Source organism: Lampetra fluviatilis, chromosome 1, assembly GCF_964198595.1.
Source record: "Lampetra fluviatilis chromosome 1, kcLamFluv1.1, whole genome shotgun sequence".
Classification (NCBI taxonomy): Eukaryota; Metazoa; Chordata; class Hyperoartia; order Petromyzontiformes; family Petromyzontidae; genus Lampetra; species Lampetra fluviatilis.
The window spans coordinates 25,582,268-25,610,234 of record NC_136275.1 but is presented as its reverse complement, the minus strand read 5'-3'; the positions used below and the strand labels follow the sequence as shown (position 1 = coordinate 25,610,234).

The following is a 27,967-nucleotide window of genomic DNA, read 5'->3' as shown; positions in this document are numbered from 1 at the left end:
TACAGAAGAAGATGGGTGTCAAAGATATGATGCAAAATGATCCATAACCACTGTGAAAAGAGTCTTGCGTTGCAACAACCATTGGTTTAATACAAAGGTAATGTACACATTTCCCTACTCATTCACCAGCTGGCTACATAGACACACACCTCAAAGGTGGGAAGCACTGCAGGCATGCACATACAGTATAACCATTCTTGTGCAAAATAATTTGTGCATTGAAAAAAAACCCTTTTTCTTCTTCTATAAAACAGAATGCTCCCCTCGCACAATGTGAGAAGAAAACTCATAGCGGTCCTGGCTGTGATAGCCACACATATTACACTCAAATGGGTCTCGAAAGCCGTGACATCCCATGTGAATTGTGTACATGACGTGGTCTAGGAAAAGCACACGGCAGTGCTGACACTTGTAGGCCCGGATTTTCTCCCCGTCACTGTTGACTACGCTGAATGTGTCTTGATCTGCCAGCCCATTTAGCACCCTTCCATCATCCAGGGGCTTTCCGTCCTCACTGCCCTTCTCATCGTCCATTGCCTCCTTGAAGTCTGTTTTGCTGGCTTCCTCCGCGCCCCTCTCACGCGATGCCAACGAGTAGTCTGTCGGGTGTCCTGTCGAGTTGTGTTCCTCTGGAATGCTCTCGGCGTCTGCGCTGTCCTCCAAGCTGTGGCTCGGCGAAGTGGCACGGTCTGGCGCCGGACGTTTTTCCCTGACCTGGAGGCTAGGTGGGCGACCTGCACCCGCATAGCTGTTGAGAGCTCTATCGTTGGCGGGGTTCATGTCTGCTGTGGGAAGTGTGTAGAAGTTGGGGTAGACCCCACCGACAGCATGGGGCAGGTCTGACACCGCACCCATCGGAGGCTGCACAAAGGGGCGCAGGGTCTTGGCGCCGAGGTAGGAAATGGCGTTGTTGATGGCTTGGTCCATGACGCGCGTTTGTATCAGCAGCGAGTCCTTGTCAAAGGCGGCGCTCATGTCGTACTGCAGGTGTGGCATCGAAAGAGGAAGCTGTCTGTCACCTGAAGGTTGGGTCGCAGGTATAGAGAATAATGAGCAAGAGGTTCTTGTGGTTCTCTCTGAGACAATCTAAGGCTCGTAGCAGAGGCATTGCACATGTGAGGATTCATAGGGGACACAATGCTTTGCCCAGTGCATTCTGTGCACAGTCAAATTAAATGTCGAACTGTCACACCCTGAATTTTATAATTCTACATTTGTTGTAACGTGCAATATAAACCCATTAAAAATGGTTACACGATGAACGTGAGTGAATAAGCAGGCTTGTCACTATATAGTCATGTCAGCAATACAGCCACTAACACTGGGGTTTCAGCAACATGTGTTTGAAGTGTGCTTTTTGATGCTCGGCAAATTAGGAATATCATCACGCACAATAAAATGCAACTAAATCATCGATATAAAAACAGTGGTAAAGCACTTACAAATACATTTGTTTCAGCTCCTGTGGCTATCATGCAAAAATAACAAATTGCGCTATATATTGCATATAATTTCCACTACAGCGGCACGAACAAGATGATTCTTACCGATAAATTTCTGTGGCACGCTGCTCTTTCTCTTGGCAACATTGTACGCCAGCTGGTTTAACAGCACTGACCTGTCCAGGTTCTTATCAGTTGTATACACTGGCTCTTTGATTTCTCCACCGCCTGAGAGAGCTACATGAAAGAAAAAAAAATTAGTATACAGGCATAGCTACATACAATACTGGAGGCATACTTTTCAGCTTAAAAATACTTTCATGTTTAAAATAGATAAGCAGACAATATGTCTCCTTCATATATGTCTCTCCACGTAATATTTTGTATGCAACACGTGAACCCTCCAGCCTTCTGGCAGGGCATAATTTCAACAGCATTGATTCAGTATAAGCAAACTCTGTTTTTTTATATTCACGGGTCTCACCAGTCAGGCTTTCCTCAATCAATATTGGCGAATTGTCAGATGTTATAGGCAAGATATGGGTCCTAGTTGGACACAACATTTTATAATACATAAAACACAATCATCATCTTTGTAAATATGCATAAAAAAATAAATAACAACTGTCATTCACTAAGTGGTGATGACATCATCACGATGCGTATGCTATGCTTGGTGCACTTTGAGGTCATGTAAAGTGTTGACCCACTGGCAGGAGGTCATTGAACAGACCCAGGTGTCGTGGGTTAACTGACTGAGATGACTTTCAGATGCACCAACTGTGCTCTCCACTGTGCCAACTTTCTGGGTTTTAGCCACCTGGCGCTCTGCTCATTGTTATGAGCGCCGCTCATCTGCCCTCCGTTGTTACTGTAGGGCGACTGCCTCCGACTCCCCAATAGCATTATTCACGAATCTCTTTCACAGAGGCCAATCTCGACACTGCTAGTACTATTTATCGGCAAGTCCAACCAGCTCCACATCAGCCAATCTCTTCACTAGCCAGTGCCACGCCTGTTTAGCCCCATCTATCTGGCCTACCAGAGGCTGCGTGGGCATGTGGTGGCTGGGCATGGGGACTACATGACTCAGCCAATACAGCCTTGCTTGCCGGAGGAGCTTAGTAATGGGACTGTGTCCAGATCTTTCAAGGATCTGTGAGTTCCTCACACAATACAGTTTGGTTAAACCCAGGATGGATCATATGTAGGCTAGGCTGGATGTTTCAAACCAGCGCATAGATGGGAGAGCATAACTATGGTTGAGAACTCCGGAGCTTCGTATAGAGTGATAGACCATGTAGTTTCTACACAGCGTTACAGTCGGTGATGTAAATATAATGCCGCTCGACTGATTCAGAGTGAGACATTGGTTGCCAAATATATAAGTAGACAATGTTTCCTTCGTATATATCTGTCTCTCCAAGCAAGGCCGTAGCCAAGGAGTCAACATTGGGGGGGACCAATTCTTCCAGGGGGTCTGGGGGTCCTCCCCCAAAAAAAAAAAATCAAAATTTGAAAACTAATTTCCTGCCATTTCCTGCCTAAAATATAAAAAAATTCACTAACACATAGGATAGACTTTTAATTTATGTTTTACAATAATGTCTAATAGTGTATTGTATTACATTGCTCTGTTTTTTTCTTTTTTACATTTTCTTGTTTCATTGTATGTAATGGCAGAGATTAGGGATTAATAAAGTACAACCATAACCACAATCATATAAAAATAAAATCTATACTCTTTGGCAGACTGTTTGCCTCAGCAGCAGACCATGCTTTCCCACCTGATGATGGACGCTTGTGTTGCGCCCGAAACGTCGTGATTTATTTTATTTTATACCTACGTGACATTACCGAAAGAACCAAAGTGTATGGATTCCTGCAGTCACGAAAGCTTCAAATCAAGATAAAAAATTAATATATTTTATAGCAATATATTGGGGAGGACATTTTGAGCATATTTGAATATTGGGGGGGATGTGTCCCCCCAATATATATTATAATTACGGCCTTGTCTCCAAGTAAAACATATTATTTTTAATGAGTGCATAAATTCAGCAGCAATTACTCTGTCTACAGCTGAGATCCAGAAAGCCATGTTAGAACCACGGCACAAATGCTGCATGACACAACCAGACTACCGGCTTCCATCATTCACGAAATAAATGGGCAGTGCTTAACTAAATCCACACAAACCACAGAAGACGGGAAGGTGCGGATACCTAATGGACAAGTAGAATATTAAAGACTATCTCCTGTGTGCGACTCCAGCTGCGAACTCCAAACCACAGACCATGTAACTTTTCACTGCCCAAAACATAAATGCAGTATCCTGTGTCTGAAATTAACGAACTCTCCAGCAAAGCAACTGAATGGCTAAATCACTTCTAACTGAATCTCTAAAAGTAGATCTTCATAGGCCATACTACAGAAGACAGTAGCTCTAGAGAAGCTCCTCTAGTAGGCACCTGCCTATTTGTCCACCACGCTGGGCAGACGCGGGAAGGGATGGGAGTACCCACACTTTACCCCACCACACGTGACCTGTTGATCGACCAACTATGATTGTACCCTGTTGTTCTGCTGTGTGGACAGAGGTGAGGGGTAAGGTTAAATAAATATGGCCATTGGTTCATCCTCCACGGGGGGGAGATTGAATCGAGTCGGCACACTGTGCGTTGCAAGTTAAGTGCGCTGGCCACGATACCATGGCAGCATGTTAAAGGTAGAATGTCTTAAGACACATTCTAGATGTAATTCTCTGCTTTTATCACAGCAGCTTTTGGCTGTGGAATTTCATGCTGGATTTAACGTGATATGACCTGAAATTACAAGGCACATGTAATGTACACAAAAGATTACTGCTCATGTGCATAATGGCACTCACTTACTTATTTTCACGTGCATTTATCTCATTACATATATATATCAATTATAGGGTTTAATCCATATTAATGTATTGCCAAAAGTATGCAATAACAGTTTTACAGTCGCCTCTGGATACAGCTAAGGACTTTAATTATTCTTCATTGTATTCATAGTTACATTTTACATCAAATTTCCATATTATATATGACTTGCAGATACAGTGAAAGGTACAACATATTGTCACATGGAAAAATAATTTATAATCAGCAATTTTACAAAGATATGCAGTGTTTCATAAATGAACTCAGATTTACATATGAACTGTTTGCAGCCACCAAGCTTCCGATGTGCAGCATCGCGTCAAAATTCTTGAATTGACAGTAGCTCCACGCAGCAAGCAACAATGTGTGAAATGTTGGGTTCAGTCATTCTCGTGGCCATTAGTTTGCAGGATTCAGGGGCGCCGGATGCAGGTGTGTGTATAGTCCACCAATTACTATGAAATAGAGTGCGTGTAATAATTAATTAGCCTTATTTTATTTTAGTGAGAGTCCAATCAGATGGATTATCTTCTCAATATAAAAAAGCAGGGTCATCATATTTGAAGCAGAGTATAAATGATTATGCAAGTTTTATAATTCAGGTTGATTTAGGCTACGGGCACTAGCACACAATGGCGCACTATTGAAAATAATGTTTAACACGTAGGCTTTCGCGACCAATATCATCCATGATAGAGGTTTTTAAATTAAAAAACCCTCTAATATGGATGAAAATAATGTCATAAAGAATTTACGGTCAGTTAAATAAAAATAACCGTCATATAATGTTTAATTTAAAAAATTACAGCTTAATTTTTTTTCTTCTGTATTATGGTAAGTATATATTTGGTTTTATACTGGAAAATATTTAGAGGGGTTAAAAGTGAAATTGTATTTGGCCAACATATGGTATACAATGTGATGTGTTTTAATTACGAATTTTAATATAATAAAAACACTTTAAACGGTTAAAAAAGCTGACACTGTTTTCTGTTTGCAGGGTCTTTATTGTGAGTATGTATGTTGAATTTCTTTCGCACTGTATGTAGCAAACTATGCCATTTTGAGATGCGGGGGAAGGACAACAAACTTAACACAAAAAGCAGTTCCAAAAAAATGAGTTTTCAATCTCGATTTAAAAGTGCATAGCTCTAGTAGCTTCCTAATATCGGAAGATAAGAACATTCCAGATGGGTGCAGAAGCATATCTGAAAGCGCGCGATGCAGTGACCGTCTTTGTTCGATGGCTAGACAAAAGCTGTTGCGTGGTGATTTATACTCCTTGACGAGATCACCAAGGTATTGGGGTTTAATTGTGACAATCGCAGGCATGCGTCACTAAGTTAGCGCCTGTTTTGTTTTTACTGCTTTGCTGTCTCTTTAAAAATTAAGAGGTGGATGTATAGAAAAAACTCAGATTTTCAGATAACCATCTTTATAAACATTAACTTTAATAGTAAGGGGATGTCTTCTGCTCAGGATTTGGTATACAGGCTTTATTTAAAGAAGGACTCAAGAATACATGTGAACATCTATTTTATCAGAAAACCTGCAGGTGCCTGGACACTCACAAACACACCGTGTCCATGTGTGATATTTAATTATTTTTCCACTATTCTTTTCGATCGCATTATGTAGAGGAAGACAGCTATTTTTTAAAATATATTTAAGCTTTATTGTGAGGACAATGCATTGTGCTTACTGACACAGTCTCATCGTAAATAACAATACTTTACAGTAAAACTAAGTACTTCAGTAGCACTATAATTCGCATCTGAGCCAGTCATGGACCTCCACCAGATTAATAATCTAAAATGGGTGGCTTACATCGCATGTGAACACTAGTAATTGTGAGAAAAGATGGCTGGGAAATCGTATAACTTGCCTATCCCTCCACACAGATCCGCGTGTCACAACAGGAGCTTACTAACTGAATTGTCTTCAAGAGTGTAACGATGAAAACAACAAAGTGGATCTTTGTTTAAATGTGTGTATATATATAGGTAGTAGTGGTGAATGTTTTGCCCAGATTAGCAGGAACAAGGTGCATATAAAATGAGAGAACATCACCCCAATTCTTCAATCCCTCGACTGGCTTCTACACTAATATCATATAGAGTTCCAGATAGCACTCACTGTCATAGACTTGCCCCTTGCCTACCTCTCCCCTCTCATCTCACTCTACTCCTCTACACATTCTCTCTGCTCCCGCAGTCAAGGCTTTCTGTTGGAGCCTCAGTCAACCTTCACTCAGTGGGATGTTGCCCATTCCTTCTCTGCCATTCTCACCATCTGAAACTCCCTTCCCCAGTCATCCGTGACACCAACTCCCTGCCCCTATTCAAAACCTTTAGTTTTCGTCTGCCTATTTCTCTCTGTGAGATATATATGTATGCCCAATGTTATTTGGAGTATCTTTAAATGTAGTTGCATTCAGAAGATATGTACAATACATGCATATTGTAAGAAAGGTATGCTGTTTTTTCACATTAACAAACAGCCATTAAGGCGAGATATCTAAGTGAATTAATAGTGAGAAAAGTCCTCTACTTGGGGGAGATTTGTGACTCAGGCTATGAGTATATATTTACCAGGGCACTGTATTGTGTCATGGTGTGTGGTATTACTCTGTGTGTGCATAGAATAGTGCTTTGGTACAATTTCACGTGGTGCATGTGTATTTTGCATCAGACTGTGTGGGTGTATATGTAGGTGTATTCATGAAAGATTCCCATTGTCTGAAATGACATTGGTATTTTCAGTCGGTAATTTCCGACAAAGTACAGTTTGTGAAATGCTGAAGAGCATGGTTAATGTTTTAGAGGCACATTAATGTTTATTAAATTTTATTGCATATTTTAAACAAGCTCCTGTCAAGCTTTTATTGTCAGCATATAGTATAAAGTAGTGCCAGCCAAAGCTTAAGATTGCATGCTCATGACCTAGAGCAAATGGTAAGATTAGGATTTATCGGATATATTAACAAGAGCATTAACTAATTATACATCGTTTAAACTCTGTTACCAATAGTTAGTGAATTACATGCAGATAGTAAAATCAACAATGTGACTAATTATATACAAACACAGCATCGAAGAAAGATAATCATAAAGGGGACTAATTAAAAAATGTTGTATTCACTGCTTAATAGTGAAGAGTGGATTGATGGATATTAAGATGATGAATAATACACATTCACCTAAACAACACATGTACGCAATGTTTTGCACATGTTCATAATGCAACAGTCCTCGTTTTTAATCTGTAAATAATGACAAAACACATCATAACAAAAATAAACAGGAAATATATTAGTCTCTCTGTCTCACTGCTATCAGTCGGTCATGTTTTCTCAAATTTATTTTGATAGTGACCTCAGACCTTAGACAAGAGGACCACAATGCAGTTCTTCAGGAACTGATAATGGATTTTACACAATGCACAAAAGCTGAGTGCATATTGAACACAAGTTTCCGTGTATGTTTAAGCTGGGTGCTAGTTTCTATTGCAATGCAGGTGCATGAATGACACATCATTTAGTTATCCATAGGTTTTATTTTATCCATGACCCTTGCAACCACCATGTCCAGTCAATGACCCTGCACAGTTCCCTGTCAGTAATTAGCAATTATTGGGGGGGGGGGGGTCACCTTCTCTACCGTGTCTACCATGGCAATTACAACCGAGAGAAGGATGTGGCTCTTCTTCCTTTCGTGCAAATGAATGTGTGTCGTGTATACATCCGCGTACGAGCGTGACAGCCCATGCCTGGGAAGTGGCCGGCCTGCAGGCCCTGTAGGTACGAGTGGCAGCGCTCCTTGTGCTCCTCCAGTGAGCTCCTCTGCTTGTAGCTCCGCCCACAGTAGCAGCACTTGTGTGGCTTCCCCACTGTGGGATGCACACGTACGGCATACACAATCGATAAATAACCTTTGGGGGTTTTTTTCTGGGCAGTTTAACCAGTAAACACTCATCTCTCTATTACCTTTGAATGCAAGGTCCGGTAAAGGTGCAACCCTGTGCTTACTTGCTCACGCCCCTGTTGGTGACAGAGCCTCGACCTCAAAGAGCTCCAAAGAGCCCGTCTTGAAGCTATTTTGGCCTTTTCTTCCAAGCTGGCCAGACGTCTTGGAAGTAGTAAGAGTACTGTATCCTCACCTTACTCCACCACATGCGACCTGCAGATGGACTGTGATGTACTTATTTATACTTCTGGATTGACAGAGGCATTTTATAAACTTGCCCAGTGTTTCATCTGCCACGATGACAGATTGAACAGGCAAACTCTGGATTGCACCAGCAACCTCTCAATTGCAAGTCCAGGCTGCTAACCATTACTACATTACAATGTACCCTTTGCAAACAACACGCCCCTGGACAAATGGTATTCAGTGAAGAATATAAGTTTCTCTACAACTGAAACTATTCCAGAATGCAACAGGATAGTAATGCAACACTGTAGGGCAGCATGAGAAATAAATGCGTGTCGCAAGAATTCGTACATAGTGGAAACTTCATTGTCCAAATTAACAAGAAAATTCGAAACCTTCATATTTTTAGATGTGTGCGATTTAATTATTAATAAAGTCTGACCTAAATAACACCGAACTGTTGTAACTAAATTTGGAGGAGTGCTATCTTAATTGGGTAACAAAAGTACTGCATATGTTTACTGTGTATTGCGAGGTTCCCTATATTCAGTTAGAATCTATCTCATATATATATAAAATAAAATCACATTCAATGCAACATTTTGAGACGTTGATATACGTATGTAAAACACAATGTTATTTATACACCTTTGAGAGTTTCAAATCTTTAGTGCTCTCAATATAAATTTAGTGTTAGAAATTTTCAAAGGGTCTCACAAAAGTGGGCCATGGTCATATTAGTCCATCCATGTCGACACAGTGCAACGTGACATTCACATGCTCAATTCTGCAAACTTAGCATTCTTAGAGTCAGTTAAAATGCTTGAGACTTAAATGTCAAATAAACCTTCCAAACTGCACAAGGAATATGGACATGTGACACACATGCCACAAATGACACGGTTAACAAGCACAAGCTTTTTTTTTTAAAGATCGTTCGCGGTGGATTTGGAGAACAGGAGGGCAGACGTTCAATTCTATTGGTACACAGTACCGTTAAATAGTCCTGAAATTTAGCCGATGCTATGATTACTGTGATACGTCATCATCATCATCAGACATGTTCTATCCACTGCTGGGAAGGGAGAGAAAAAAACGTGGATGTGTTCTTAACTTATTTTTTGCAGGGTGGGGGGGGGGTCTCATCATAGTGAAGGGATATTTTTGTTTATTTTACTGATTGTGATCTTGAACTACAAGACCGATGTGCTAAAGCGTGAATAGTTGGAGTGCGACATATGTCTACGTATATTACCCCATCAGATGAACATTTCTGGTGAAATAGTAATAAAAAAGCATGTTCTCTGTAAGTAGATGAAACAATACATATGCAAAACATTTGTTTGTATTTCCAATGATCGTCCACTGAACATATGATATTTCTCGCAGGACAGACTTTATATTTTATTTCACGCTATTCTGTAGGACCTAAACATTTGAACATTACAAATGTTAATGTTGTTCCATTCTAGTCATTCAACGGTGTCAAATCAGCTGCTCGTACTCATATTGTTGTTAGTGTTGGAAAAGAGTCATAGTTTTGTTGAATAAGCAATTGTATATTTAAAAAAAAACTAACTTGATTTTTGGGGAGTAGTGTGCTTTTTAAAGAGGCATTGAAAGCATAATATAATTAAGGGTTGTCTAAAAAAAAACCACATTGCATATTTATGAAACCCAATCAATTCCTTCTTCTCGTGATAACAAATAATATAGCAACATTATTCCATTGTCCAATTTTAAGTGCGCACAATTGTGCTTCCAAGTATAATCACTCAAATATAATTATTTTAACGCATTTCGACATGTGGAATATTGCTGTAGCACAAGGTTTACAGGTAAAACTCGGTGATAAAGTGAACATTGTGAAAATGCACACAAGGAGAAAAGATAAAGGTACAGCCCTGCAATTGCTTGTTTACACCACGACTAGTGGAAGGGCATCCACTAAAGAGAGCTCTTATATGGTGTTTGGCCGACTCAACCATGCTGGCCATACATCTTGCAAAAAAAGTGGGTGTACCCATTCTTTCCCCCACCGTACGTGACTTTCCAATTGACTGTGGTGAATCCATTTTTCTCCTGCTTGGTGGGCAGTAGCGATGATTTAAGATAACTTGCCCATTGTTTCAACTGCTGCGCCCAGAGATCAAACCGTTGACCTCTGCATTGCACGTCCAGTGTGTTAACTGTTACACCACGGCAGAATCCCTGGCAAATGTTCCCAGTGGAGGTACAAAGTCCTTGCATGTGACTATACAATGCATGGTATATTAAAATAACTCATAAGAAATAAGCCAATTATAAGTCTTCCAGCAGATATGTTTCAGAGGGATATATCATATACATTTGTTTTTTTGTATTTGCTGAAACATTTTATATTTGTTCTTTGAGCTTTGGTAGAGGACTGCAATGGTTTATGCATGTAGATTTAACATGTTCTTGTTATCAGGTGGCATGGTTTAATGGTTTTCTGCAGTAGTCCTGAGCAGATGTCGTGGTATGTGAACCATAACACCAATACAAATTGCCTCAATGGTAAGTGTGCGAAACAGTAGCCTACACACGGTATATATGCATATATTATATCTAAGCAGTGTTAAATATATGCTTGAGCACATATATCACTTTTTTTACTTTAAATATAACAGTTTATTGGAACTGCAAACTTGTTTAAAGATAGGGGGGGGGGGGAAATAAAACTTGATCTATTAAGTGTGATAGCATAGAACATTTAATTATTTTCGCGTTATATTGATAGTGACATGCAAAGAAGAAATATTATTTGTTTATTATCAATGATTGCTCTCTCTATAAGCCTATACCAATTACATTTATATATTGATTCTGGTAGTGACATCCACAAAGATAAAATCACGTAATTAAAATGATTTAAAACAAAGATTCCCCGGCCTATACCACGATGAGCCAATTAACCAAATATAAATTAAGGTAATTGAACACAGTGCAATAACACACAAAGTGGCACTTACATTTGAGATTTACTTCATTTTCTTTCATTCTCATTGTTTTTCATTCTTTTTTTTTAAATACAATTTAAAAAAATGTGCACTCTTCCACTTATTTGTTGAAGATAACTATATTTTTTGTACATTAAAATTAGTATTTGGAAAAGGCCATATTTAAAGGCACAAATAAATAAATAAACAAGACTTGCGATCTTCTTACACTCCCTATTGAGCACCCAGCTCGCCACTAAGAAAAGCGCGCGCGCACACACACACGCACACACCCTTAACAGCATAGGAGAAAGAAGGGTGCGTACACACACGCACAATTAACAGCACAAGAAAAATAAAGATGCTCACAAACACACACCCTTAACATCACCAGAGAAAGAAGGGTGCGCGCAAACCCATACACACACCCTTAATAGCAACGAAGAAGGGAAAACACAAGCATGGTTCTACAATTAGAGGTGATCGGAGCCAATGAAGAGGTCCATGGATTGTACCATAGCCGAGTATTGTGGGGTTACCCAAACAACCCTGAAGATACCGACTAAAAACTTAGTAGAACTTTCTGAAACTTTAAAAACATATTTGGGTAAAATATGCAACCTACCACACTCATCAAATCCAGTATTGCAAGCTCCAGTGTTCTTCATTTTAAGGTTCCATCCTGACATGCATGACATTATTTTGTTGTTTTCGTAACTTTTGTTTATATTCTAATTGTTTTATTACAGGAGCTTTACTTTCAATTTAACTTGACAATAACCGGTGGAGTGGTCTCACAGTGGTTAGCTCACTGTGCTATTAACCTGGTGACCTGAGTAAAATTTGCAGATGTGGCCAACATCAGTGGTCAGTGACAACCTGAGTGTAAAGTCCTTCATCGAGCAGTGGATTGGCTTAAGGCTTGAAATAATTTTGATTATTTTGATTATTAAAAAAAAAATCAATTACTATATTATTATCAAGGTGGTGATGCAAGGCACTGCACTATGTGTACATAAACTTAGAGTTTGATTCCCTTATATGGCTAACATGAGTGGTTATTGATGTCTGAACCGATCTTGCGTCTCACCCTTCGACAACCCACATTAACCAGTGTGGCGAGGTATGGTTAAATACATTCCATGAATCATGGTATGGGGTGGCCTTTATCCAGAAGTGGCTTCATAAATTGCTCTAAATTATTTGTGGTTAGGATAATTCCTGTTTATAACCATCACTAAAACATTAACTTGGTTAAAATCATGTACATTTGTTATCACAAGTGGTCATATAACAGTGCTGTATGTGTTTCTTTTCAAAATCTTAATCTGCCCCCTAACTTTGAATCCCATTAAATTGTTAAGTAACTCATTATACTCTACCGTCTCATTAATTATATCTGTTTCTGTATCTTGTCCTCAGTATTCCCCACCATGAATGCGATATTCCCTCTCATTCCCATTTAATAAGAACCCGCCGAGACCTTTCTTACGTGATAAATGGCTCCTGCATTGACTACAATTACGAGCAGAGGACTCCTAAACCCCCAATTCCGTTTTTCCCCTGCAAAATATATAATCACGAACGGCGATTTAGCCGCTTATATTTAACTCCTGCATACTAGAAGTAGCGAGTAACGTTGTCCTCAGTCGTACATGCATGTGTATGCTTGGCTGTGTGGGGATCGGGAACTAACCCAACGACCCAAGTTCAATACCCGCTCACGGACAACACCAGTGACGATTATTTGAACCAGTTCTGGGCCTCCCCTAAGGTGATGCAGCCTCAAATGAGTACCCTGGTGTGGTGTATAAACATCGCCACTATGGAGACAAAGCCTGCCAGGCGTGTTACTGGCCACCCACCCCCTCATGTGCCTTGTTGGGCCTTCATAGATGCTCGCTGACAGCACTTGCTCCAACAATCTGATAAAGGCTATATTGGGGGTATTTGTCTTTGTATGCTTGGGTGTGCATATATGTATGTTGAACTTGTTTTGCACTGTACATAGCCCACCGTGCGAATTGGAGGTGTTGGAATGGTTGCCATTGATGGCGTGTATGACATTTTTTAGTTGTATCTTTGTGTGTCATAGGACAATAGGGCTTTGATTAAAATTTTGGAATAGGTTTATTTTTTTCTCATGTTTGGTGAAAACACGTCAATGTGTGTCACTATGTGAATCTGGGCCATAGTTTTTACAATTATAATTATTTATAATCAAAAGCCACATGTTTGTGCTGTTTGGTGTCAATTGCAGGCCTCCTGGTTTTGGTATTTGCCTTTTAGTCCATTTAGAATCGTACAATATAATGGAAATGCATACAAAGCTGCATTTAATTCAGTTTAACACGTAGGCTTTCATGACCAATATCATCCATAATTGTTTTTTTTGGGTTAGATCGCGTAAATATATAAATGTGTCGTTAAAACCCGCCACCACCCGACACAGCCAACTAGTAAGGGTTGTCACGTAAACAGAACATACCAATTCGTCACTAGTACAGCACACCGGTGTGTCGAGTGGTGGCGGATTTTAACGACACATTAATATATTTACGCGATCTAACCCAAACAAAATTATATTATGGATGCATTTAATTAAATTACAAATACTAAGCAATATTGATGCCAGCAAGCCATACAACAAATACCAATTGGTGATTATTAGAGCAGCGAAAGCTTCTGTGTCCATTCTGAAAACTAACTTAAAAAAATGTATATTTAACACATATATATAACTTGGAGCACTATGTTTGATACATATCTAGATTTTTTTTTATTAAGTGCCCAAATGATCTGCTGCAGATCATACATAGGTGAGGAATAAATACTATAAAATAACCTTCAGAACAACATGAGAAGACATGTGTTTTTTCTGAATACATGACCGCATTTATATTTTTAATGGCGGCAATATTATGAAATATAAATGTATAATGTAATGACATATACAGTATAATCAATGTACATATCACTGAAGAGGAATGTAAATTAAAGATATCTGTTAGAGACACAACGGGAAAAAAATGCAACGGTGTACACATACAAATGACATATGAATCAGAACAAGACATTGGAACAAAACCTAAAAAGTCTCTAAAAAAACATGAAGAAGCACATGCCTGGAACTACACTGAGACAGGAATATGAGCACATGGATTAGAGAACATATGCAAGTTTAAGACATGAAGTTGACTTTGAAGTGGATCTGCGTGTGATACGTTGCTAAAAAGGATGACGGCCGGTGTTCGAGACGGACAACAGAGTTGCAGTCAAGTGAGGGGATATGTCTGAGAGCACGTCCGGACAGAGGGATGATATCAACTCGTGTGCAGGAACTAGACTATTCTAAAAGCAGGACCATAATAGATAATGACGTCTTGGGGTGGCCTTCATCCAAAAGTAAATAGAACATGGCTGATGATGAGTGCTGAATATAAACACATAATGATATATATTTGAGTACAGAAAAATAAAAAGACTGGCACTATTACACTCACTTCCATTGACAAATGCATGATTACAAACACACAGTGAGTAGTAGGGGGTTCCTGGGAGCAATGGTACCAGTGTTTGGGCATGGCTTCCATGTGCCTGCCCTTGGCTACCCTTCTACCGACGGTCACTGTGAGCGAGCACAGCTGAGATTTTGTCTGGCAATCTTCACGAAACAGTGGTGCGCCACTGCAAACGTTGTCAATGTGATAACTGAATATAATAGGTTCAACTAACATTATGCCCGTTCACATATCCACCAGACCTGTTCAGAGATTTAATATATTAACATTATAATTATACCAATAGACACACACACAAAATACCAGGATTTATAGAATCAGGAGGAGGTGTCGAATATTATACCAATTGTAAATTGAATGCAAAATTGACAAAGTTCAATAAAATGAGCCTTTAGGCTCGTCCTTTATTTCCTCCCAATTAGCTAAATATTTAGTAATTGTCTTACAGGGTTGCCTAAGACTCATATGTCATGCAAGCTTCTAACAGCGAACAGGAGCGATCATCTTTCGTGCACGAGACACGTTGGCGCTGTCGTTGGGTCCAGCGCCGTGCGCCCTGTGCTCCCGCTGGTGGTTCTGGGGGTTGGGTGGTGGTGTGTATGTGTGCGGCGCGCGTGCCTGAGTGGGTGCGGAGGTGACCGGTGAGGGCGTCCCTCCGCCGGCATGCGTAGCTGCACAGGTGGCACTTGTAAGGCTTCTCTCCCGTGTGCAGCTTGACGTGGCGTAGTAGGTTGCCCTTTTGGGTGAACGACGCTCCGCACTGGTTGCAGTGAAAAGGCCGCTCGCCTGGAGCCGCGGGAAAAACAAAGCGGTGGCGTGCATATGTAACGCAGTGGAAAGCAATGCTTTCGGATTGGCGAACCGAACAGAGCCTCTTTTATTTATACACCACTTAGTCTTTCTCAAGCAAAAAAAACGGCATCATTGCAATAACTGCATATTGCACTTCAGTCTTGCGTCCTTCATTTTACCTCGATAAATGGTGAACGTTTAATTGATTCACAGGAGTTTACAACGCACAAGATATTATTACGCTTACGTTTGTACATTTAGGATATAACGTAATATTACATGAGGAAAATTCCACCAGCTTAATACGTAAGTATGTGTGTAAATTTACTTCATATTTCACGTACATATTTCTCCTTTGTTACAAAGTATAACTTTTCCGTAAATACAGTATATCCGCAGTATCTTCGAGCTATGCACTTTGCGTGAGTTGTCATTTGCAGTGTGTACCATACTTACAGGATAAAATAACCGCTTGGATTTTCCAACGTATTTAGCTTGCAATTTTGACTAATGTAAGACATTATTAGCATTTAATCTACAAGTCAAGCACACGTTTATTTGTTTAATCAGGTGAGAAGTCAAAAGATCAGGATAGTCTCATTTGCAAGAAAGGCCTGGGTCACCAAAATAACTTAAGCAATGAAGCGATTAGAAATCAGAGCAAAAAACAACCACGTCACATGATAAATAGACAATATTGCACTCAAATAAATTAACGTTAAACAATCAATTCCCTGTAGTTTAAGTTGGCTCGGCCAGATGTATTATTCAAATCTTACTGTAGTTTAAATTGGCTCTATCGGTAGTTGCTGGTACATAAACCTTTCAAAAACAAAGGCGTTTGTATCATCTGAATGGAATCATTACATATGCCGGCTTCCTTAAAGTTGCTCTCCCCTGTTTTGGCGCAGGGCGGAATCAAAGTGCTCCTGCAGCCATGTCAATTATGTCTTTAAATTAAGAGATCTGTGGCCAGAATGTCACACAATTACGTCCTACAACAGCGTTTGCACCCCATGTGCACATGCGCAAGAGAACGTGCCATTCACGTGCAACAGAGAGCTACATCGCTCAAATTATTCATAACAAATGGTATGTTTCGTGTTCCAGTATTATAGGTTTAGAAAGTACATTTAACATTGATGAAATAACCACTATTTAAGCTATAGTGTTATGTTTACATACATTTTTACATACATTGGTTAAGCTAGAAAAGCCATTGTATGCAAACCATTATTGTAGACTTAGCTTACAACCTTGACAAATATCAATGACTGTGTAGACAAAATGGAATGCTGTGTTTCCATCGTGGTAATATACATAAGTGTCGTGTAGTCTATAGGGTAGTAGAGGGGTATACAACACTTAAGCAGCAACACACTGAAAAATTATTGAACATTACACCGCCACACCACGTGCCATATTGAGGATCATTATGATACATCACCGACTACAATTTATCATTAATTAATCTTGGGAGCCAGCGCCGTTGCGGGTGACTTACCTGTGTGGCTGCGTTTGTGCACCATGAGGACGTTGGGTCCGATGCAGACCATGCCGCAGATGTCGCACTTCAGCTTCCCATTGGGCAGTCGGATCCCCCCAGAGCAGGACATCTCCTCGTCTCTGGCGCGATCGTCCATCTCTGTCGGCGTGCCGAGTGGGCTTCCATTGCGAGCCATCGGCACGGTGGGGAACTCCTCGAAGGGGCTCTCGTCATCACCGATGCCCACGGAGCCGAGCAAGCCGGAGCAGTCGGCTGGCTGCGCGCCGCCACCATCGCCCTCCGCCTTGACGGGGCTGGCTGCGGCAGACAGAGCGCAAACACATGAGCCCTCCTCTCTCACCTTTGTTTCCATAAACTTTGTTGCGTGGTTTACATTTTCTTTGGAATGAGAGGTGCGTGTGCTTAAGACCAGGGACCCAAAAAACCTTTATCAATAATATTAGTTTCAAAAGCCTACGTGTTAAACATCGTTACGTGCATATTAGTTCCTGCCGATGTGGCTGAGGTTTGATGTTAAAGTTATCGTTTGGGCATTACGGTGAAAATCAATATTTCACACAAGTTGTGAAAATGTTATTTTCTAGTTAATACGTAGCACTGGTTTGAATCTAATTGGCTTCATTGAGTGATAGTGATGCAAACTCAAAGCAGAAATGTTGTTGCGAAAGTAAGGTTTGCACCAGAATATATCACTGTGAGAATAAGGACAAAATATTTAGTTACATACGAAAACCAATCTTCACAATCGGTGTGTTGTTTGTGGGTGTATGTGAATAATCTTAGTTTGATATTGCACGTCCCATTAAAATTTTTAATATCATAATTTTTTAAAAATTATAAACTAGGTATTGTTCCAAAAAGTGCACAAAATGTCTGTATTTATTGCGTATATAATAACACTTACGAATACTGATGCCAAGTTTAGTCATTCCTCATTACACTTGTAATAAAAAAAATATACAGTGAAAGAAATAATATTTACATCAATGAGGCTTTTTCATTTTTATAGAAGCGTTAACAAGATAGTGTGCCAATAGAACTGTTGAATTGTATTCCAATGCACACTGCAACATTAGTTTTTAATTATAATTTTAACTTATCTTGGAATCTCTGAAGAATATGATTTTATCACCCTGCCAGGAATGAATCGTACAAGTTATTCACACTAATTGTGTAGAAGGTATTAGATATCATACATATGCAAGTGATAATTGTGTACACGATAGAATACTCAACTATAATTGTATGTACTATAACTATGATGAAGGTATATTTTATGGTTCTTTCGGAAAAGTCACGTAGATAGGAAAAAAAAATGAAACATATTAAAATATCATGACGTTCCGATCACAACACAAGAGGTCGTCATCAGGAGCAGGGCTCCTTCCTCACGGTTGGGGTGATGGCCATCTGAAGATCCAATCAAAACCATCACCTTACCTTACATAGCAGGGACAACCAAAAATATTTTTAAAATCTTGAACAATCACAATATCTAGGTCCGATTTAACACAGTGCATAAAATTCATGACCTGATCCCATCTGTGAAGAACAAGATTCCTGACATGCAATATCACGGCGTCTACAAACTAAGCTGTATCTTCGGCAGCAGTTGCATTGGGTGAAACTAAACGACATGTCTCAGACCGTGTTCGTGAACATAAGGCAGACCTGAAACACGGCAGGACCAATTCTTCTGCCATGGCTGATCATTACTTTAATGCGGCTGGCTCACGTGAAATTGATTTCTCTAAGACGATGGTACTTTGCCAGCCGACTGGCTATCAACAAAGATTCGTTCACGACGCCATCCATATATACAGACACAGACACAATTTCAACCGAGACGACGGTTTTAAACTCAGCAATCATTGGAAAGCCCTGTTCCTGATGACGACCGCTTGTGTTGCGATCGAAACGTCGTGATATTTAATTATTTTTTATTAACTTAAATTTTATTATTTTATTTTCCTATCTACGTGACTTTACCGAAATGATCATAGAATATGAATTCCTACAGTCACGAAAGTTTTAAGTAAAAAATATGATGAAGGTATGTTTTACTAGAAGCATATGTAAGGTTTATATATATTAAATTATATTTAAGATTACATTTTGAAGAGCCGAAAATCACATATTAACGTTGTATTTTGGTATTTTACACCTTCTCTCCTCCAATTAATGAGCTCACAGTCACGGAGAAATTAACAATTGTAAAGCATTAAAATAATGCCAGCGCTTCCATGGGTCAAGCACTCTAAACACCAGTTAATCACTCTCTAGTACAATAACATTTCATTCAACTGATAACAACTGACAGCTCAAATGTTAAAATCAATTCAAGCTACCCTTTTTCCATTTTGCCTGGAAATAAATGTATACATTTAGAACACTCAACACAATTGCACATATAGATATTTAATGAACATTGAAACGAGGTGTTTAGAGAGGATAATAATCACTTTTATAACGTTGGTTTTTTTCATAGTCTATACACACACGTACATACAAAACGTTGAAAATACTGAGTTCAACTGCGAACGGCTATGCACACTTCGGAGCAAAGGATCCCGATGACATTGGGTGTGACGGGCAATGTACAAGAGTGTAAAATGTGATTGAACCAGTTTTGCACCTTCACATAGGTCTTACCTTCGGATGTACTGTAAAATTCCTTAAATTACTGCATATCATATTTCAATGTAGTGAGCTAATGATCAAACTGGCTTGTTTGCTTCTGTCATGTTCCACTGAGCTGGGCAGATACATCTAGAAAATGTGGCGGACGAGGCCAATTTTAAGTTCTGATACAATACTGTAATGATGTTTTGTTAAATTGTTTTTTAGACCACTGTAAAGCACCCACACCCCGACATTCCAGTGCTGTGCTCTGCAGTAAATGAAAATTCACAAGGGTAACTTTTTTAACATTATAACTTACCAGCAAAGAACATACAGAATGCCTAACACAATTGAAGTGTAATTGTTACCTTTTCAAAAACCGAAAGCACCTCAACGCCACTTGTTAACGCTGCCTTATGCTGAAACAGAACATGTTGGAAGGTAATAGTTTTCGGGTGGCCCTTCTTAAGCGCAATAGAATGACCCTTGCCAGTAATGTTTAATCTGTTATGTACTTTGTTACAAGGCAGTCTACATGATGATAGTCATGATGTGGGTTTCGTTTGTTTTGTGTGCACTAATGGTAATGCAGATTTGTTTTTTTACATTCTCCTTTTACAGTGGCTTATGCAACGAGGTAAACAATATACAACACTAAAACATATCACACTCACTCAGTGTTAGGCTATATTAATCATGCGGCCGTCTGGAACACTCTTCCTTCTGATATTAGGAAACCACTGGAGCTATGCACTTTTCAATCTAGATTGAAAACTAATTTCTTTTGAACTGCTTGTTGTATTTCGTTTGTTGTTCCCCCCCCGCACCTCTGATTAGCACCGTTGGCTACGTATGGTGTGAAAGAACCTCAACAGACATACATTTTCAACAAAAATTGCAGTTGTAATTTGTGCATAGATTTAATGCAGTCCAGTACTATGTTTTCAAAATGTGTTCACTGCCTCATATTTACTGTACTATATATATAATTTACACTAAAAAGAAAACAAACTGCAACAATGTCTTAAATGATGGCATATATGTTGTCACGAGTGACACTAACGTTAACATTTTCTGGTAAATTTACATAAAAATCGAGTCCATTCAAATTGACATGAAGTCTTAGTATGATACAGAAAACATATCAGGCAAGTAGTGCTGCGGGACATTTCACATTCCCACATAACTCAATATTGGGGCAGCCTTCTAAGGTCACTCATAGCAACACGTAAAAAAATACCTTCAAACATATTTGTGATGCACTCAGTTTACGAAGCTATCTTTTTTTCATACAAATGCAAACCAAAAATTTATGCTGTTAAGGAATCTGAAAGATATTTACATATCTATTTATATGAATAAAAACCTTTACCTATATGTCTCAAAAACCTTTTGGATACTTCTCGACAAGGTAGAAAGCTGACATTTGGTAATTAGGTAGCTTTAATGACACAAATATGAAAAACCGAGTTACATTTAAAGGCCCCAAAACCTCGATTTTAAGTGCCCCATAAACATGTTTGTGCGTGTCATTCAGAAACCGTTCATAGTATAAGAGTCGTGTTTTCGTTTGGTAGAGCGTTAAATAGCATATAAAATTAAAACAAGAACCATTTTTCTATCTATTGTTTTTGAGATATTTAGAATTCGAGTGATTTTGAACGAAATAATATGCACTTTATGATGTTCAAATCTGAATAATACGAAAATGGTAAAAAAAGGAGCTTCCCCTCTTAAGAGTATTTAGTTCATACATTTTTGTTCTTTTAATTAAAAAAGAACATAATCTTTAGATCGAACAGTTTCATGAGTCCGTCTTTAAATATAAGAAGTTGAATCAAGTCGTCAACAATTTTATTTTTTTGGATTAGTTGTTAGTGTATGATCGTAGATACAAATTTGAAAAAAATCATATCAGGTTAATTATTTTATTTATGGAAAACCTTTACCTGGCGAAGAAAGACTTTATGAACTAGTAGGACTATAATATGCTGGATCCGAGTACAACAATGTAAAAAAACAGGTAATTTCAGACAATGCCACAGTCAAATTATTTGAATTGTAACAGATGCTCCCAGGAGGTTGACACTCTCAAAATATGTTTTTTTACAAGCATCCAAAGTCCTACATTTGAATCTAATTAGTGTTTTATAAGTGCAGTAATTATGTTTGGTCTGTCAATGTAATTTAAATGAACGATAACAGAGACACTTAACCTTACACATAGTGTGACATATTTAGTCCCTTTGAATGTTTTTTTCCACGAATTTTAACACCATTAATTTCATGCAATGTGTGTTATGGTCATTAGCCTCACTTTGATATTCTAAGAAAAACTAGTTTTTATTGAGATAAACAGTGGATGGTAAAAACATAACTGTTCATAACTTTTTCAAAATAAGTGCACTTCCAAATTCTGAATAGAACTTGGAAGTAACAAATAACAGCACATTTACAATCCTATGAAATAAGATAGCATTATTCTACAACATATTGTAATGCCATTATTACGACGACATGCATATCTCGCAAAATGGCGAGACATTAACGTACGGTATTTGTTTTTCATAATTGCTCAATTTCCCTCCAAATGCTACCGTTTGCAAACCGCCAATAGCCAGCGTCTGAATATCCCACGAAAAAAGCTTCCCACACAGTAAGCTCGCGCACACACACACACTTTTGCCACGACATTTACCAAGAAGAGTCGGTGACTCACGTGGGACTCCCTGAAACGTACCGGTTACAGCTGCCCCGGGGGCTGCCCCCCTCACCCAAGCGATTGGGCACAGAGCCTCTTGGCGGCAGTGCCGGCGTGCGTCAGACCACATGGCAGGCGGCTACTACGTGGAGGCTTGAGCCTTCTTAATACAAATGTTTATGAGTTTCAGTCCTGAAGAGCTATATTATTTACTGATATTACCTACTACTACTACTACCACCGTTGCTGCTGCACTACTACTATGCAGACTTTGGGAAAGTAATCGTGAGAGTTTTTAATATTGTTTCCTGAAGCATGTACTTGATTGTGACAGCGCTATGAGGAAACATAACAAACACAACTTATATTTTCCGATCGTCAACACAAGTTAAAAGGTAAAAAAAAGATGTTAGCATTAATGTATTTCGGAGCATCATTAAGGTGTGCAGAAAATATTAAAGTTATCATACAAAACACCAATATAAAAACATCTTAAGTAAAGATAAATGATTTTCGTAATGGTATGAGCCTTTGCCATATCAATACTGTACTTACAAAAACCACCAAGTATTTATATTATTTCTTATAACCAATGCTATGATGACAGTTCAGTACTAATGTAAAACATGATGAATTGTACTTTTCCTGAGCGTAATTATTTCAAACGTGTACCGTATGTTTTGACATAGGTCAAAACGACCTGAAAAAACATCAAAAATGCTATTTGACATACTGCGTTCCTTTAATATACGTTCAGAGATCTTTCTCACTTCACTCATGTTACTGCCATGGGACACTTAAACGTCCCATTATGACCATTTCTTAGAACCATACACCATATCCCACTCCATTCATAGAGACATGCAATATTTGTACAGTCTCATCCGAACATATAACTATGAATTTAACTTAATTTGTTACCTTCGTTCGACATAAATTCAAATGTAGATTTTTCACTTTAAAATAAATCTTTCTTTTGACTTTAATGCACTTCAACATATGAAAAGAAAACAGCTCAGCAGTTGATACCTGTTAGTGTTATGCAGCATGGCAGTTTCAACATACCTTCTCAAAATCTGGATGTCAAATGAAACTTGTCAAGTTGGTCAAATTCAAGCCTTTTAAGATGACACGTGAAATAGATCGCACACATTTTCTTGCGGTCTAGCGATGCCTAAATCATGTTTTCATTTTACACTTTAGCTAGCCCTTAGGAGAAGTACATTGAATTATACTCCAATCTGAGGCTGTGTTGGCACTGAGTAACAAATCACTCATATCTAAAGCTCTAAACTCACCTGAGTTGCGCATATGGTCAAGGGAGCCCTCTGCGTCCATCTCCATCCAGGGTTCTGCAAGAAATCCCCAGGTAAACAGCATCACTCTTAGGCGTGGGGGCCAGACTGCGTGGGGCAGCGGGCTGGCTGGGATCTCTATCTGCACGGAACCACTGTGTGCGTCTCTTGCATGTTCCTAACACACCACCCGCCTGCCATTGAGCTGACAGCCAAGCATTCACAGGAAGCGCGCAGTCATTTCCAGAAATTTAATTACCGCCACGGGTATGCAAAGTTTAAAACGCTTTGTAAAAATCTTGCCGCCATAATGACCGCGCGAAGGCAAACAAAGGGCGAGAAAAATTAAATGGAAAATTAAATGGCCCCGGGGTCGCCGTGTAAAATTAAAATTATGCCATTTCGCTCGCTCCTTAATCTGCAGTTATGTAGCGTGTAATTTCCAGAACAAGCAGGCGAGAGGCGAGGAGTCAGCCGCCTGCCAGTTGTACAATCAGCGGGGCCCGAATGAAGCTAGGCGCAACAGAGGGCCCATCGCCGCAATTTACATCGTTCACCATTAACTCCTGTCATTGTCTGCCAGCAGGAATGTCAGAGATACAGCCCGGCAGAACGAGGCTTCAGAAAAAAAGCAATTTATTACATATGCAACTCGCCCCAGCATTAAACCCTGCCTGCCGAACCGCATTTGCACTTTGGACCTGGCTGCAAAAATCTTGTAGCTCATAATCGGGCAACAGTAATGGGGATTTTTTTTTATATTTAAACTAAATTTAGTTTTTATCATTTGCAACATGTTGAAGACCTTATAATATTCAGATACTGATTCAACTTCACCCACTGTCACAGCTTGGCAAGCAAGTTTTAACCACACTGTAGAAGCAATGTATGTTTAGGCACATTGCGATACTATTAAAATATTCTGTTACACATTTTTTTAATAACACCATGGTGTGCAGCATTGAGTTATTTTAAACTTTTTTCACGACTTTAATCTGTATTTTTTACCAAAAATACAAATGGCCAATTGGCCATTTGTAAAATATATATTAAAAATATTTTTTTGTTATATTAGTTTGGGAGTCGTGGATTAGTGGCTAGTGCCCTACACTATGAACCCAGTTCACCTCGGCTCCATTTCAAACAAAAATAAAATTGGAAGTGAGTGTTGTCTCAACCGGTCCCCAATGTTCACCAACCTGCACTGATCAGTTGGGTGCAGTATGGCCAAACAACCCCATGACTGACAAGGACATGGGGGAGGCTTTCATCTAGCAGTGGATTGACACGAAGGACGATACATTCTGAAAAATATTGTGTAAGTATTGAAGTGTATGGCGCTTTCATGTGCTTCCTTTCAGTCATTATCAGCTACGCCTAAAACAGTGAAACAATAGTTAAATATAGCACTATGTTATTTCACCATAGTTTATCAAGTGGGTGCAATTAGTAAAAAGGTAGGTTACATTTCCCTACAGTACTCGTGAGTGTCAAATGACGGTGCTTCGTAATTTCTGAATTAATGGACAATGCGGTTTTTTTTACTTCTTGCTTTCACTTCTTTAGCCATGGAAATAACGAGACTAATACTCGTGTTGATGTAGGCACCTAATCGAGCCACTTTCCACGTGCAAATGTTTTTCAAAAAGGTCAAACGAGAAAATTAAATGCGCATATTTTAGGAGAGAGAGAGAGAGAGAAAGAAAATACATGTAGCTACCTTTTGAAATTTAATTAACTCACATTTGACGGGGGGGGCGGGAGGAAAAAGTCTATGTATGTACAACAAAGACACTGCTCTAATCCCTTTTTTGCCACGAAAAAAATTCGTGCATTTGCGTTCCATTTGCCGTACAACCCCGGAAGCAAGTAACCCGACCATTGTTTTCCTATTTTGCTCCCCCGTGTCTTATTTGCATTAATTTATACTCATCGACGCATCTCAGTTGCATAATAAACCACCTTGCTATCTACACTACCACGGTTTCTTTGGAGGCGGGGGGGGGTGATGCGATTTAGTTGTCCCACAGCCCCCTTGCATTTCATGTAATCTCTATTGACGGGGCACTCACTCACAAAAGCTACAGCACCATCAAAGAAAACAAATTATCACACTCTGCCACTGGGGACGTGGGTTTGAAGAGCTTAACAAAATATTCGCGAGAAAACAATGCGTTTTTGCTAAACATCAGCAATTACTCGCGTAAACGTATGCACAGTGCAACTAGCCCCCAAATCACACATTATTACATTAAATTGCAATTCGTAATTATTCAGCGTTTTCTAAGCGTTGACCATTTGTCAAGTTAAGTTTGGCCCATGCTCTCGAGGTATTTGGGGATTGTAATCCTGTATAATACGGCGAGAAGAGCCGGAGACACCTTAAACGCAGCACATTATTTATCCAAACCATCACGATTGTTTTCCGATAACGCAACCTCACTTACCCACAAGAATACCGCATATAGAAGTAACGCAAACCACACGGACACGTATATTTCATCGATCACAATTGTTTAGCTATTTGGGAAGACAAACAAAGTCGAGGTTATTTTTGTTCGCTCCCAAGTGATGGGGGAGAGCGGCGGGGGGGGTCGATATGCAGAGCAGCACCGCCGCGGCCAATTTGCACTGCCCCCCCCCCCTTGAGGTGCACTGCGAAGCCAGGTAGCGTATACACGGCTCCATTCATTTTCTAAAGTTAACGACGGCAATATGATTACACCAAGAACACATACTGTATTATAAATTACGGTTTGCGGAGCATCGGCTGCACAATTGACGTTGTAATAAACACGGAGTTGCTCATTGAACGAGGTTTGTAAGTGCTTTGGGAGAAGCGTATAGGAGGGAATGTGCACTGATTCGCAGTGAAAGCGTTTCTCGTAACATTTTGTGCAGCTTTGGAAAACACGTGCGCCTTTTTATGTTACTGCGGCTTTAGCGGAACACATTTTGACAATTCCTTTCCAATTTTCAGCACTGCGCTGGCGTATATACGGCAGTACACATGTTGCAGTCCAGCCTACACAAGTTGTCATATGCTACGGTACTGTGTATGCTCTACAATAATTGTACCCTTAGTAAATATACAATATGACCGCTACCACTGTTAGAGTACATTGCACTTATTTGTGCATTTAAACGTGGACAGAATGTGATACACAGTGCATTGAAGGATAATGTAAAACAACTTTATATTCGCATATTTGACATTTCTACCTAACTTCCAAATATACGGTGTATTGCATATATGTGCGTACGGTATTTGCGCATACCGTACATCTTATACGGAGCTGCCCATTTGCACACACCGCAGAGCAGTATTGTGCGCGTTACACTAACCAGTACGTGTACATTTGTACACTACGCATGCACGAGCACACTTCGTGATTTGGGCCAGGAATCTCAAGGCAGGATCCTCTTCGCTAAAAGTCTTTAACACAAAAAAATATTCAACGAGTACGCACCGCGTCAACTACAACAACAGCGTGAAGGAATGGTCTGCTTTTGAGGACTCCACATCAACAGCGTTACACCATACAATGCCGTATGACCCCCCTCCTCCCCCCGCTACGTCGCAATCGCTGGGAGCTGTAGCGCCGGCCCTTGTCTACCTGTGCTGCACCACCACTCTCCGGCGCTCACCTGTACGCGTTTGGGGGGAGGGGGGCGAAGGGCGTTCGGAGTGAGGGACTAGGCGATGCCTTCTTAGTGTAGAACACCTGCGACTTTGGGGAGGAGGGGGCGGTCAGAGGTGGGGACAGGTGGAGGGCTAAATAGACGGCAGGTGTCACGGGGACCCCGGTTAGTCCACCTGCATTGCCACGAAACCACTCCCCCATCGGTGCAGCGCTCGACGCCGGGAAGACGTTGTCATCTTAACTCTCTGCGGTCCTTAGACGCTTGGCCAATGTTCACGTGTTCAGTCGCATCCGTGCCGCGCCTCGCCCCACGCTTAGCAAGTACATTGTAACTAATGCCTTTACGACAATACACAGGACAGGCCACGCGCGCAGACGGAGCGGTGGTGAGTGTGTGTTGTACTCACAAGGAGAGTTTGT

At 39.9% G+C, this 27,967-nt stretch overlaps 1 protein-coding gene across 2 annotated transcripts; it reads right to left on the bottom strand.

Moving 5' to 3' along the window:
* Positions 1 to 174: 174 nt before the first annotated feature.
* Positions 175 to 27,967, bottom strand: LOC144938201 (zinc finger protein Helios-like). 2 transcript variants are annotated; one of them, XM_078866130.1, is made up of 7 exons: positions 27,955 to 27,967; positions 23,907 to 23,960; positions 17,283 to 17,582; positions 15,605 to 15,772; positions 8,123 to 8,242; positions 1,548 to 1,679; positions 175 to 1,019 (listed from the first exon to the last, which is right to left on the bottom strand). In XM_078866130.1, exons 2-7 carry the CDS (start codon positions 23,950 to 23,952, stop codon positions 244 to 246), a joined length of 1,542 nt encoding a protein of 513 aa, XP_078722256.1. In that variant the 5' UTR covers positions 23,953 to 23,960; positions 27,955 to 27,967; the 3' UTR covers positions 175 to 243. The 2 variants fall into 2 exon arrangements, with proteins under 2 accessions (XP_078722256.1, XP_078722168.1); XM_078866042.1 differs by lacking the exon at positions 27,955 to 27,967 and having other exon boundaries at positions 23,907 to 23,988.

Coding starts and splice junctions, on each gene's coding strand:
- LOC144938201 (XM_078866042.1), bottom strand. CDS start 23,988: ATGCTGTTTACCTGGGGATTTCTTGCAGAACCCTGGATGGAGATGGAC. Junction 8,243..15,604: donor TCACCTCCGCACCCACTCAG/GCACGCGCGCCG, acceptor TGCATCCCACAG/TGGGGAAGCCACACAAGTGC. Junction 1,020..1,547: donor CGTGCCACAGAAATTTATCG/GTAAGAATCATC, acceptor CCCAACCTTCAG/GTGACAGACAGCTTCCTCTT.